Source organism: Alosa sapidissima, chromosome 15 (assembly GCF_018492685.1).
Source record: "Alosa sapidissima isolate fAloSap1 chromosome 15, fAloSap1.pri, whole genome shotgun sequence".
Classification (NCBI taxonomy): domain Eukaryota; kingdom Metazoa; phylum Chordata; class Actinopteri; order Clupeiformes; family Clupeidae; genus Alosa; species Alosa sapidissima.
This window is the reverse complement of record NC_055971.1, coordinates 21,466,016-21,479,520: the sequence shown is the minus strand read 5'-3', so window position 1 is coordinate 21,479,520 and position 13,505 is coordinate 21,466,016. Positions and strand designations below refer to the sequence as shown.

At 43.5% G+C, this 13,505-nt stretch overlaps 1 protein-coding gene across 1 annotated transcript in view; it reads right to left on the bottom strand.

Annotated features, from left to right (window-relative positions):
- The window catches only part of LOC121684609 (roundabout homolog 2-like), a 189,191-nt gene extending 177,266 nt beyond the window's left edge, over positions 1–11,925 (bottom strand). Inside the window, exons 1-2 of the mRNA XM_042064667.1 lie at positions 11,740–11,925; positions 8,976–9,113 (exon numbers count right to left, since the gene is read on the bottom strand). Of these exons, the coding sequence (XP_041920601.1) occupies positions 8,976–9,099 (124 nt within the window). The 5' untranslated portion in view covers positions 9,100–9,113; positions 11,740–11,925. The remainder of the gene's footprint in view (positions 1–8,975; positions 9,114–11,739) is intronic.
- Between the last annotated feature and the right edge of the window lie 1,580 nt (positions 11,926–13,505).

The following is a 13,505-nucleotide window of genomic DNA, read 5'->3' as shown; positions in this document are numbered from 1 at the left end:
CAGGGTCTTTTTGCTCGGCCGTTAATAATAACCAAAAGTTCCCGGTCACCTCCAGTATCCATATTATCTTGATGCTGTTTGCCACCTTCCACTCTCCAAGCTCATCAGATGCAAACACATCAGCCGACGACCTTCAGCTTCGCTCTTTCCATGGTGTGGGGTGGTAAGTGTGCTCCAGCTCCTTCATTTAAATGGAAATAAAGATCATCACAGATGCCATTAGGAGAAGAGGCAGAGGAGCGCGCTCAGAATGCACAACAGGGAAGGGGGACGGGTTAATGGGGCTTGGCATTTGGTGCCTGTTAGGAGACGGACACCAGGGTCCGCTGGGGCCCTTTCACACACACACACACACACATACACACACACACACACACAGACACAGACACACACACACACACACACACACACACACACACACACACACTTTCAGATGCATGTTGGTGACAGTGACTTTATAGCCTTCAAATAATGTTTCAAGAGGCTGGATACTGGCAGAGGAGGAGGGGACTGGGGAAGATGAGGTCCTGTGCTCTTTCACCAACAAACACACTTACAAACACACAATCACTGACATAGACACACACGCACGCACGCATGCACGTACGCACACACACACACATAAACATACAAACACATACACACACACAGACATGCACAGACACACAAACATGACCCAGATGGCTGTTTAGCTCTGCTACACTGTCCTTGGTCTGATTACAACAACCAATAACACTAAAATAAAAACACTGCGGGCCAAATGAAGTAGTCAGTAGCATCACATCAGTGTTCAGGTTGTTCATGGTTAACTAGCATTGCCTATCTCAGTAAACTATCCATCATGGAGTTTTACTACCTTAGCCTTCAACTGACTGACTCTTCTAAATTTACCAGACAGCGTCACACCCAATACCTCAGACAGGACCACAGAAAAGATGGGGATTGAATTAAAAAACGAAACAATAGACAGTGAGAAATAGATGGGATCCACCATCTACACAATTGGCTAGGTACTAGGAATACACTGAGTGATTTCAGTGTAGCCTAATGCATATGGCTGTAAATTGAATTTGTGGGTGCATAGCATACACATTGAGGATTTATGCAAATTTAAAGCATAACAAATCTAAAACCCATTCAAAATCCAAATAGGAGAATATTAGAACTAAAGCTGTTATTGTTGTAACCTGTATTTAACCTTATCTGGTTTGTAGGCATCTGCTTTGTTTCAGCTTCTACCATGGTGGCTTTTATAGCATACCTTACAGCCAACTGTATAACCGAATTCCAAGGGTGCCATCTAGTGTTGGGTTTGTATTACAGCATTCTAAAGGCTGTCTTACTTCCCCCCTATTATTTGTCTGAAGGGAAATAAATCGGACACTTGCTGATAATAAAGACAGAAGCTATCATTTTCTCTGGTACTTAAAGACAGATATACAGACTTGACACATTTAAGAAGACTAGAAGAACAACATAATTAAAACTGACATTAGAATATTTCAGCCCTGTCTAGCCAGCCAGCCATAACAATGTGTCTGTCAAATAAAGAGTGCATGGGTAAAGATGACAGTTGGCCATTAATAATCTAGCCAAAAACTATTTACTGTAGTACTGTAATACTGTCTATAGCAGGCATTGATAGACTAGATATCTTTAATAATGCCACATTACTCTTTAAAGGAGAATTCCGGTGTGATATTGACCTAAAGTGTGTTGAAACATGATACCGAGTGTGAACGTATGTCTCATAGCCCATCTCGGCTTGTCCCCTGCACTCCAAAATCTGGCGCTAGTTAGCCGATGCTGCCAACAGCTTTTTCAATGGTGGTGCTTCGGCATCGGGCTAGCCATGCAAATAAATCACTGTTTTACACCATTTATGAGGCTCAATGTATCTCCACACTTCATTGGTAGACTTCCGAGGGCCCTGACATTTAAAACGAGACATTGAGAACTTTGAAAAAGAACTGGTAGTTTACTTACAAGACGATTTATACAGACAGTATCTTCATGAAGTTTACCGTTTGCAGCCATCTTGAATTTAGTCACGATAAGTCGAGCGACGAGTAAGAATGAACAGGTATGATAAGGGATCAGATTCCAAAAATAATTCCTTGGAAATGCATGGATTCCAGTTGCTGCTACTGGAAGAAACTGGAATCCATGCATTTCCACTGAATTTTTTTTGGAATCTGATCCCTTATCATACCTGTTCATTCTTACTTGTCGCTCGACTTATCGTGACTAAATTCAAGATGGCTGCAAACGCTAAACTTCGTGAAGATACTGTCTGCATAAATCGTCTTGTAAGTAAACTACCAGTGCTTTTTCAAAGTTCTCAATGTCTCGTTTTAAATGTCAGGGCCCTCGGAAGTCTACCAATGAAGTGTGGAGATACATTGAGCCTCGTAAATGGTGTAAAACAGTGATTTATTTGCATGGCTAGCACGATGCCGAAGCACCACCATTGAAAAAGCTGTTGGTAGCATCGGCTAACTCGCGCCAGATTTTGGAGTGCAGGGGACAAGCCGAGATGGGCTATGAGACATACGTTCACACTCGGTATCATGTTTCAACACACTTTAGGTCAATATCACACCGGAATTCTCCTTTAATGTGATTAAAAATAATGAATATGTATTATGACCTAAACTCCAGCTTTTGTGTATGGCAGATACAGAAATCATTATTGTATGAGTTGGAGGCTTGATCTCACTCCGTGGATGCCTATTTCTATTGAAAGGTAGACATTTAAATGGAGTTATGGAGGGTAAAATAAAATTAGATTTTGGTAGATGTGCATGGGTATTGCTTGTATGGACAATGAGTGAGAGATCATGCTTTGAGTCATACAACCACCAATCTGTATACTGTGTCAGTAGCTATGTGATATACCTTATGAATTGATGTCTATTGTCACTGTTGTTCATAAAATACGTGCATGTTAACTGACATTCAGTCATTTATTGAGTTGCACAAAGTAGAAAGCATGTGGAATAAATCCGGTGGGTATTATTATGATTATCATAAGGCATAAACAAACACAAGGAACAAACACTGAGGTGTGTCTACGGACCATCAATTCCAAATTCATACTCATTCATTCCAACTACAAGCCCAGGGATTTTTGTTGAGTGATTTTAGGATGCTGTAGTTGACCTCCCCCACAAGGGGGCCTCAGTAGTATGGAGATTGTGAGGAGCTTGAGGCCTCCTGCTCACACCAGACCTTACCTCACTGTTTCATCATTTCATAAGCAAGTACGCCAATAAGGATCCGTTGCATAACCCTCAAATGGAGCTGACTTTATATTCACTGAAATGAATGCTATGTAAGAGGGTTGAGGAGAACAGACAGGATAGTCATACAGCCTTTACTAGGCACAAGACAACATCCAAGCATATTAACTATTAATCATTTATTAAAACTGATGTGCTCGATGTGACAAAAAGGCACTGCTAAATACAAATGTACACTCTAAATAATTACACTATCTTTGTAATGCAATAAGCAAAATAGCTACATTGGTTTAACAGAGGTAACACTTAAAGCTGCAGTTGGCAAGATTTTTTTGATCATATTCACTGAAACCAACACTATGCTCCAACAGAACAACATAAATCAGCTGGTTTTAGAAAAAACCCCGCACTTCTACCTCCACCTAGAGCCTGTTATTTGTCTTGCAAAAATCCACAGCTCCCGGTTCTTCTGGTCCAAACAGAGCAGGGCTGTGTGAGATCTGACTGTCAATAACAGTCTGGTGCAGTCTGGTGCGCACTGACGAGCACATACTCGATGAGAGGGTGCTCGGTGGTAGTGGGGGAGGGGCATGAGAGTTGTAAACATTAAAATGTTTGTAATTTTGCGTAATGTCTGGGTATTTCCTAGGAATTCATCATCCACTATTGAGTTAATATGAGCCATGGCCCAGAGAGGGCTTTGAGAGGGAAAACAAAAAGTAATTGCACCATTCGTCATGATAAATTGTATTTTTTCCATCTTTCTCATGAAATAAAAAAAAATAAAAAAAAAACAGAATTCCCAGAGACATATAGGGTGTATGAATGAAGCCATCACAGACAAACACTCTGACAAATGTCTCCTCCACATTAATATTTCAAAAGCACTACACTTTACAAATTGACCCGTGTCTTGTACTGGATGTCGGCTCTGGTATTTTCACCCATGTTTCTTTGGAAATGCCATTGCTCAGCAGTTCATCTCACAAATATCAATCACCTTCCCATTTATTCTTTGAAAGAAGAGCGAGATGGAAAAAGTAGTGAAGAGGAGAGAGAGAGAGAGAGAGAGAGAGACTACGTGGCCATTTTCATGATGAATTCACCAAATCATGAGAAGATGACTTACTATATATGGGTGTGTGAATGCTTGCTCTGCCAACAGTAAGCTCATCTGATATAAAACACATCCAATCACTTTGTGGTGCTCTCTTCAATAGATTCCCCAGATATATGTGCCACACAGCAAACCTACTGCCGGCATTACACTACTTAATGTTTATCATCAATGTTAGATGATGGTTTTGGACAGGTGGAGAGATTTCAGAAAATAAAAACATGTTTTTGCTCAGCCTATAGAGTGAGAAAACAAATTTTAGCCACTGGAGTAAAAAGAAATCTGAGGTAATAGTAATAAACAGTATATACTATATATTATATATACTATATGTTATATATACTGTTTATTAAGTACTATATACTATATACTTAATAAACAGCTCTAAATATCCTTTCAGACTTTCAGCAACTTTCAGTTACTTATCATGCCCATGACCTTGTCCAAGTGCCATTTTCTCAGAAACATTATTCATCCGCCACTTCTCAGCCTGTCCAAATTCCGCCCAGTCGGACTCTCCCTCACTCTGCCCTTAGCGCTGGCACACTGTCAGAGCCTCCTGGCGGCGGGCACAGCCTTGCCCCGCTCACTGGCACCCTGGCACCCCAGCAGCAGCGCGTTCACCTTGACGGGCTGGCATGCTCCGCGTGGAGGACGCGAAGGCTTAGGAAGAGAGAGCCAGTCAGTGTGTAGTGACAAGCTGAGCATCTATACTACCCAGACGGAACACTACTGGTCAGAGACAGGGAGATTCAGTGATCAATGACCACTGGAAGCCATCCTGCTGAGCCATCCATCACAAGGAGACTTTAGATACTTGGTCATGCAGTGGAAAGTTTTTTTTTGAACATTTGGTTGTGAATGTGCAATATGTACAGACCTCTGTTCATTAGAGGTTAGACAGAGTAATAAAATGTTCCCCTGAAATAACAATGCTCTAACTTCAGAACCGTACTTGGAAATGAAAGCACACATGTCTCTTTGCCGTTTTCCTCAAGGGTATTTGGTTTAACATACAGTAATGTTATATAAAAACTACTTGTATATCTGCCTGTCATGCTTTACAATAACATAAAAAACATATGTTTAGATATTTTCCCTCCCTATCGTCTCTGTCCAGGTCAGTAAGGTAGTTTCCAAGGGGAGGTCTTTGGTGTATGATGACCCTAACAGTCTTATCCATGCGTGGTTGTTCTCTTCTACCTGGATCCAAGTCCTCATCTCTAAGGACCACCAGCTCAGGCAGACTGTAAAAGCAGACTCACAGGATGCAGATGTCGAGTCGAAATATATAAACCAGCTTGTCTGTTACTATTTCGTAAAGAAGAAGACATGCCTGAGCTCCGTATACCTAATAATATGTGCAAGTATGTGTGTGTGTGCATGTGTGTGTGTGTGTGTGTGTGTGTGTGTGTGTGTGTGTGTGTGTGTGTGTGTGTGTGTGTGTGTGTGTGTGTGTGTGCGCGTGTGTGTGTGTATGAGTGTGTGTGTGTAATAGAGAGAGAGAGATGAAGAGAGAGAGAGAGAGAGAGGAAGAAAGAGAGAGAGACAATGAGAAAGAGTGAGAGAACCAGAGAGAGAGTGACTGTCACCCAGGGCTGCAGGAGACGGCACATCTGCCAGGGCAGCTGTCTGAGTCTGCTGATAGTGCAGACAAGAGATAAATCACAGCAGCCATGATGCCCTGTCATCCCAATAAAACAGCAGCTTCTACACACACACATACACCTTCACTGCAATGCAGTTTACTTCACTGTAATACAACTCTGTATGGGAAGCAGAATCAGTAAGCCAGAATGTTTTATAGTAATACATACAACTCACATAACGGGAGAAAAACAACAGACATTCGCCCATAGTCGATTCACAAGTCTGGGCCAGCATTCACAAACACAGTCTAGCAGAGCCCAGCAGAGCCCAGCACAGATGGCCGTGTTCAAAGCACTCAGTCTGAATAAACACTCTTCGTACACATGAGAAATGGAGCCCATTATCAAAGCACGCCGGCGCATCTCAGAGCACTCTAATAGTTTGCTAATGGTTAAACATACCATTAAAGACGGATTAGGACTCCTCGCTGTCACGTGACCAGGGGTTTGTCCTTAATCCTGCCAAGGCTCCCACTGCAAGTTCGACTTCAAAGACTTCTTAATTTGCATCCTAAATGACTAAATTGTCCTCGCAGCGCCACACGGACTTGGAGGTCTGTGGCTCAGTCAGAACATGTGATGGACCTACTTTGGGTAAGTGAGGGGCCAGCTCACACATGGATGAGTGCCTTGAGAAACTGGTCAGAACATGACACACATACAGCCCAGATCAATCAAACTCATCACATAAAGTGGGCATTATACTGTATATATGCCTAAAGAAACACCTAGTAATCCCGGTGAATGTCCTTAAATAAGACATAATTAAATGGCATTGACCTTACATGTCAGTTACTTTACATAAACCTAAGAGCATTGTGATTCAAAACCTTCCACATTCAAACCCGTGATAAGGTTTATAACAAAAGCAATCTGACAATAAACCTTGAGAGAGAAATGAGGTATTGGTTGTGGTGGTGGCATGTTTGACAGATAATATATAAAGCCCCATCATGCTCTGCCTGAGAGCTGTGCATCTGGGTTATTCTTACCATGCCAACCGTGCACCAGGGTTGAGTAATAGGGCTGCCAGAGAGCAATCATGACTCATTCCATGAGCTCCAAGCCGGCGTCTAAAGGCCTGAAGGTTTGAACTGATGGACACCATCACAACCAAGTAAACGCCGCACGGTAACGGTTTCCCCGGTCCACATAGCCATGAGGCGCATACGCGTCCTAAGTGACACAGTCATGCTCTGGGGACAAGCACAGGTCTGCCACCTAATGCTGTTATCCTCCAGCTGCTTGGCCCCAGAGGGGACCTCTGTGGGTGGCTGGGTGGTTTGTCTTCATCTGACCCCATGAGGACAAATTGCCAACCCCCTCCCCTCCTTTTTCCACCACAGGAACACACAGGAACCCTCCATCTTGCCGACACAGTGGATAAACCGCTTCATCAATATGTGAAGTCGGCAAAGGTCATGTAAATATATGAGCAGTCAGATGTAATATCGTGGATTGGGACACGGGATCCGTCTCTTTTTTCACTCGCTGCGGGTTTTAGCCCACACTGCCCTTCCAGCCTCACACCCCTCCAGCTTTCCAATACAATTTACTGTCCTTGTAAAAAACGTGTATGGCGGCTGGCAGAGATTTTACGGTCTTGTCACCCAGGCTCTCACAGCAATCGATCTCCTTTTTTTTTTAGACGCCAAGAAAAAAGAAAACAAGCAGAAATCATTATAGAAATGCAATTATAGTTTAGTATGTACATTCAGCACTTGTTGCTTTAATAATGTAGATGGTAGGCTTGGTCTGAATACATTTCTGTGTGAGTAACCTGACATAAATTGCCCATAAATCTCAAGAGAGGGTCCTTGTCCTCTGTCATAAACCAGCTGTAATCACCAGTATCGGACTGGGTTCTCATGTCTACCTAATGGCTTAATGGTTTTGGACACCATTTGGACTGTTTTCTAAACTTTCCGTCACTCCTTCTTCCTTGCTTGTCCTCTCCTGTCTTCCTCATTCATCTTCCCCTCTCCCACTCGCTCTCACGTTCCCTCTCTGGTATATTTTACCCTGGCATGTGCCACAGTTGAAGGCCATTAATCAGGCGTGCGCGGTGAGAGCTGAATGCTAAAACACTCGCAATCCACTCGGCTCCACCCCCCCCCCCTCCACCCCCCCCCCCCCCCCCCCCAGCCACACAATAGGACACATTAACCTTGGAGTCGTTTCAATTTCCCTGCCCAAACTTGGCCAAAAGGGAAAAGAGATAACTTACTTCTGAAATCGTATTTTTTTTTTTTGTTTAGCTTTGCTTTTGGTTCAGAGTTGTACGAAGGAAATGTAAGTGAGGTTGAGTGTATGTGTGAGTGAAATGTGAATAAGTTTGAGTGCCTGTGCTTGTGAGTGTGTGTACGCCTGTGCTTGTGAGTGTGTGTGTGTGTGTGTGTGTGTGTGTGTGTGTGTGTGTGTGTGTGTGTGTGTGTGTGCGTGTGTGTGTGAGTGTGTGTGTGCGTGCATTCCTGTCCATCAAAGCTGCTTCTGTGTGTGCGCTCCTGAGTTTGTTGTGCCCATTCACCAGGTTGTGTGAGGCTGAGGCATCCGTGCTATAAATAAGGTTGGCTGCGGGGAGGGGAGAGCAGAGCTGGGAGCCAGTGGAGGGCTCTGACAGCTGAGGGCAGAGTGGCCTTGTCTCCCTGGGAGACGACCATTAAAACTGGTCCCAAAACTATCCTGGGCTCACAACCATATAACACCCACTTAACCTGCCGACAAATGAGCCATGAGCATTGTTTTAACCAAACATTTGATAAATGTCCATTACTACACGTGCACCTGGTAAGACCTTAACTGTGATAATCCATTTGAAATATGACTATGCAATCCAAACAGAAAAGTATTACAAAAAAATCTAGTTCCTCAAATTCTCTATAAATTCTCCAACAATTATGACCAAGCAGCCAGTCAAGCAAGGAAAGATTCACCCAAATGAAAAACACCAAATATTTTCAGTCTTACCTTGACCTTGGGCAACCACTGTCTGCAGAAAAAAGATGCAGAAGACAGGAACCAGCAGGGAGAGGATCAGAAGAGTCTCGGGTAAGACTGGAGTCTGCCCCACTCTGTCCAGCCTTGCAGCCATGGCACCATTGGATGCTGAAACATAAAGGAAGCCTATAGAATTTCAACAATGCCATGCTGTATCATCCTCACACATTTTTAGTACTAAACTTACTACAGTGTTTTGGATAGACTAATAGACTTTTTCGGTAGACTAAAATCGTAGCTAAGTACGCCATCAAGTACCATCAACCTATAGTGGCAATCCAGACATATGAGCATATGCATCACATCACAAGACAAATAAAAAATGAATTAGAGATGGATGGCGTGCAGTACCACACGCCAGGCAGGCCAAGCTTGTTTTAATTCCCCAAGTGTGCCGCTCCTAAATATTAGTCTCCCCGCCAGGACCAAACTGCTCATTAAATACAAAGCTTTTATGAACCAAACAATTAATTATTCAATTTAATGACACATTTTGTAGCTGCACATTCAGGCATGAAATTTATGGATTTACCATTACGCTTAATGAACTATTATTTCTTCATGAACAGTGAGTAAAACCCGGCAAATACAGGCTTCAGATGAAGTTGGAAATAGACAGATTTCCTGCCCGTGAATGAATGGTGGACCTCAGGCGTGTGAGACAGGTTAATGCAGGTGATAAATTAGACCTGGCTAAGGAGCAGCTGAGCCTAACACCGGGGCTCAACGTACCCACTGTTGCAGGTTTGGTTGGTCCGGAGCTCGGCATTGATGAGCAATGAGCACAGTCATACACCATCTGGAGGGTCAGCAAATTGCTAGTCCAACTCCACAGGAAAGGGGAGTAAACGCAACAAAAATGTAATAGTCTGGCATTTAAAAACAGAGCGGATCTGAAGTATAGATAATCACTTACAGTCTGTGATTTGGATGTTATAAACAACAATAAAAAATGATCGAACAAATAAACAAAGTAGACCATAAAAAGGAAAATAAAAAGTGGCAAGGGAAAGTCTTAGAATGAGAAAGTTAATCAAGATCACACCCTGTTTCTTGCCAGCAGGCGAATATGCGTGCTAGAGGCAACTGTCAGGAGTCTATGACAAGCTTGTGATTCAGGTTTCTCCAGAAATGCAAATAACACGAGCAAGATGGGGAGCAGTGGTGTCACAGCAGGAAATCAAATTACCTGTTAAACAACAAACAAGCAAATCAAGGTGCCTCACAGAGGAGTATGGGTAATAGTGTGACTTGCTCATTTACTTGGGGAGCAACAGGTGGCAGCGGCTGGCTTCCCCTCTGCAAAGATAAAGTCATAACACACCTGCTGAGTTTGGGGGCCTCACACTGGTGTCCTTTGCTCGCAGGTATGTGGATAGGTAAAATGGAGGCATACCGACACATGAATTTAAAGTGGAAGCGTACTAGTGTATGTATATTTTACACTGGAGGCTTACAGGTATATGTATGTGCATGTATACACATGTACAAGCTAAATAGACCATCCTCATAACTTCGGTATGGAAACATCAACCTTGTAAAAAAAAAATACATCATTTTCCACAGCTCAGTTTTGAACAAATCCCTTTCCTAAAAAACCTAATAAGTAGAAGTGTAACAACAGTTTAATGACTAAATCTAATGGCAGTAGCATTTGCAGCAGGAAGAAATGTGGAACATCATTCTGTACAGAGCACTGATTATCAAGGAAATTAGGGGTCTGGCAGAGAACACCCTTCCCTGCATGTGCTGAGCAATATCTGAAATTACACCAGCAGCTATTTCATCGCCCACTGTTATCCACAATGCACCACTCAAAACAGCCCATCCCTGTATTACTACAACAGCATAACCCTCTTACCACACATGATATGTCTTAATCGATATATTACCCACAGCCTGATGGACCTGTTCCAACTGGGCACAAAAGCCCACACCTTGCACTTGTTCCACTAGCTGCATCTCTCACACAGTCTTGCTGCATTGTGTGTGTAAACTCTGAGTGGACAGGCGTGTGAGCGAGCTGCCCACATTGGCAGCTAAAAGCCACCAGCCGCAGCACATGTCTGACACAGCAGACATGTTGGAAGAGCTGGGAACATGAGGCTGGACCGTAGATGTAGGTGTGAGAGGGACTGATAGGGCCGTACTTTATACTATGACCTGCTGCTCACTCAGATGTACTGGAGAATAATCTAACACGTATTTGCACTTCCAGTGAGTCAGTCACAGGTGTGGATAGTGGGTTGGTTGGCTGAAAGAAAAGGGATTGGCAAATTGTCTATTAGGGGAATGAACCCCCGTTCCAATAAACATTTATCTGCTACAGAATTATTTTCATTGATCAGTCCCTTCCACTTGTCTTCTTTCAGTTGGTAATAAACTCTAACTAATACCTCACGTTTGATGCACTTCTGTTTCATTCAGAGGTCAGGACTGATTTATTTTGCTTGAATCTCACACTTGCCCATGCCCAAGCTGTTCAACAATCATTTAGCCTGCGCATGCTGCTGTGATCTTCCACAAAGCCATCGCCAATCCCGCTGACATACAAACTGTCTGAAAGGCTACAATGCACGCATGCTGTTATTTCACACAGACTTGTCAGGTTTCAATCCGTGTTTAGCATGCTATACATCAGCCAGCAAACGGGCCGTAACGGCTTACGAGACAATCTTTAGAATGCAAACTATCACGTCCTGTTTGCCTCTCCTCCGCTCTCTTATTCAATTACCTCGAGACGTTCGGGCCCGTCTGATGCATCATCTCTGGAGCAGCGGTAGCCCACTCGCTGGGCCCCAGACCATATATATGCCATTCGCCCCTGATTATATTTCCCATCGATAGTCATTTACAGTTCCAGAGGGGAGGGGAGGGGGGAGATAGTGGTCAATGACTGTTGTCCTGTGCCAGCCTGGCGTTGGATGCCCGCCCAGAGGAAACAGATTGGAGTGGAATGACTGGCAACGAATGGCCAGGCGTGTTCATTACTCACTAAAGCCTTCCTCCTCCTCCTCCTCCTCCTCTTTTTCCTCCCACACTGGCTATGCCGTGGAGAGAGATCGACATGCACGGCACCACTCGGATTCAACAACCTGGCTGAGATCAGTCTCGCGATTCACACAGGCTGTTCCAAATTAAGAAGTGCAAGGCACAGAGAAATGGAGGGAGGTGAAAACTGAGTTTTTTTTAATGTTTTTGATTGTGTCCTCTGTTGTGTGGATTTGCAGCCAAGAGGAGCTGTCCAATGTCCTGAAGCGCAAGTTTTTTTAAATTATTTTTTTTCAAAAGCACAGGGCTCAGTATATCACTGTGTGACAATGTCAGTGTCTACAGGACAGAAGCTGTCCTCAGACATGCTGTCAGAGCGTAATTATGCAGAATCCAACAGCGCCGAAAAGCTAAGGGACAGAGGAGAATAAATAGCCAAACACAAACAGTGAGGTCTGGAGTGAGTCTGCTGCTGCCACGTTCGGAAAACAATCCGGCATGCTGTCGAAACCACGTCAGACACCAGTGAACGCATGGCACGTTTTATCAGACTTTGCATTGGGAGCGCTCATGGTGATTTCAATGAGGACATAAATGTATAGATCGTAACCTTTAGCAGGGAGCTGGTGAATAGGACTGGGATTACGCTGAGCATCACACACTGACTTCAACAAACTAAAACTGCATCTGGACCTCAGAGTAAAATATCCTGCTGGGCTATTGTCCTTGCTAAATGAATCTGCAAACAAATGAAATTCTTAAGGACTATTACAGTAGTTATATTCTTCCCAACTATTGCAATTCACTAGAATTACAAGTAAAACTTAATCAGTCATATAATATCCACATTTCTCAGTAAAAAAAAACAATAACTTCTCCAACCATTCAATCTGTGTTACCCAGGTACATCCAATAGGCTACAAACTCTAAGTACTTTCAGTGTAATCCAGGTGCTTCCTTACAATTTCTGCAATAAATAAATACCGCACAGTACAAGCCAATGTCTAATGTGCCATAAATTCAAGAAGGCTCAAGACACAAAACTTCAAAGTAAAAACATCATGACCTATTTCAATCTGTGTCTTTGCACGCTGCCTTTTAACCCCCCACTTATCTTACCTTTCCCAGAGGGGCCTGTTGCACGACAGTCCCAGCAGGATTGTGCCTCTCCACTTGGGTATCCCACAAGTCCAGTGGTCTCAGGGGCAGACCAAGTCTGTCTGTTTGGATGGATGAGATAAATAAATACTGGCTCCCTCTTGCTGCCCTTCCCTCTGTGTGAAGTACTCAGTCTGTAATACATGCACACACACACATACACACACACACACACACACACATACAGTACATACACAACTGGAGAGAATCTCTCTACCCTGTCCAAGCACAACCCATCACAGAAGGGAGAGGGGAGTGAGATGGGAGGGCGAGAAAGAGAGAAAGAGAGAAAGAGCAAAAGAGAGAGCTGGAGCCAGAGCCAGAGAGAGTGAGAGAGTGAGAGGGAGAAAG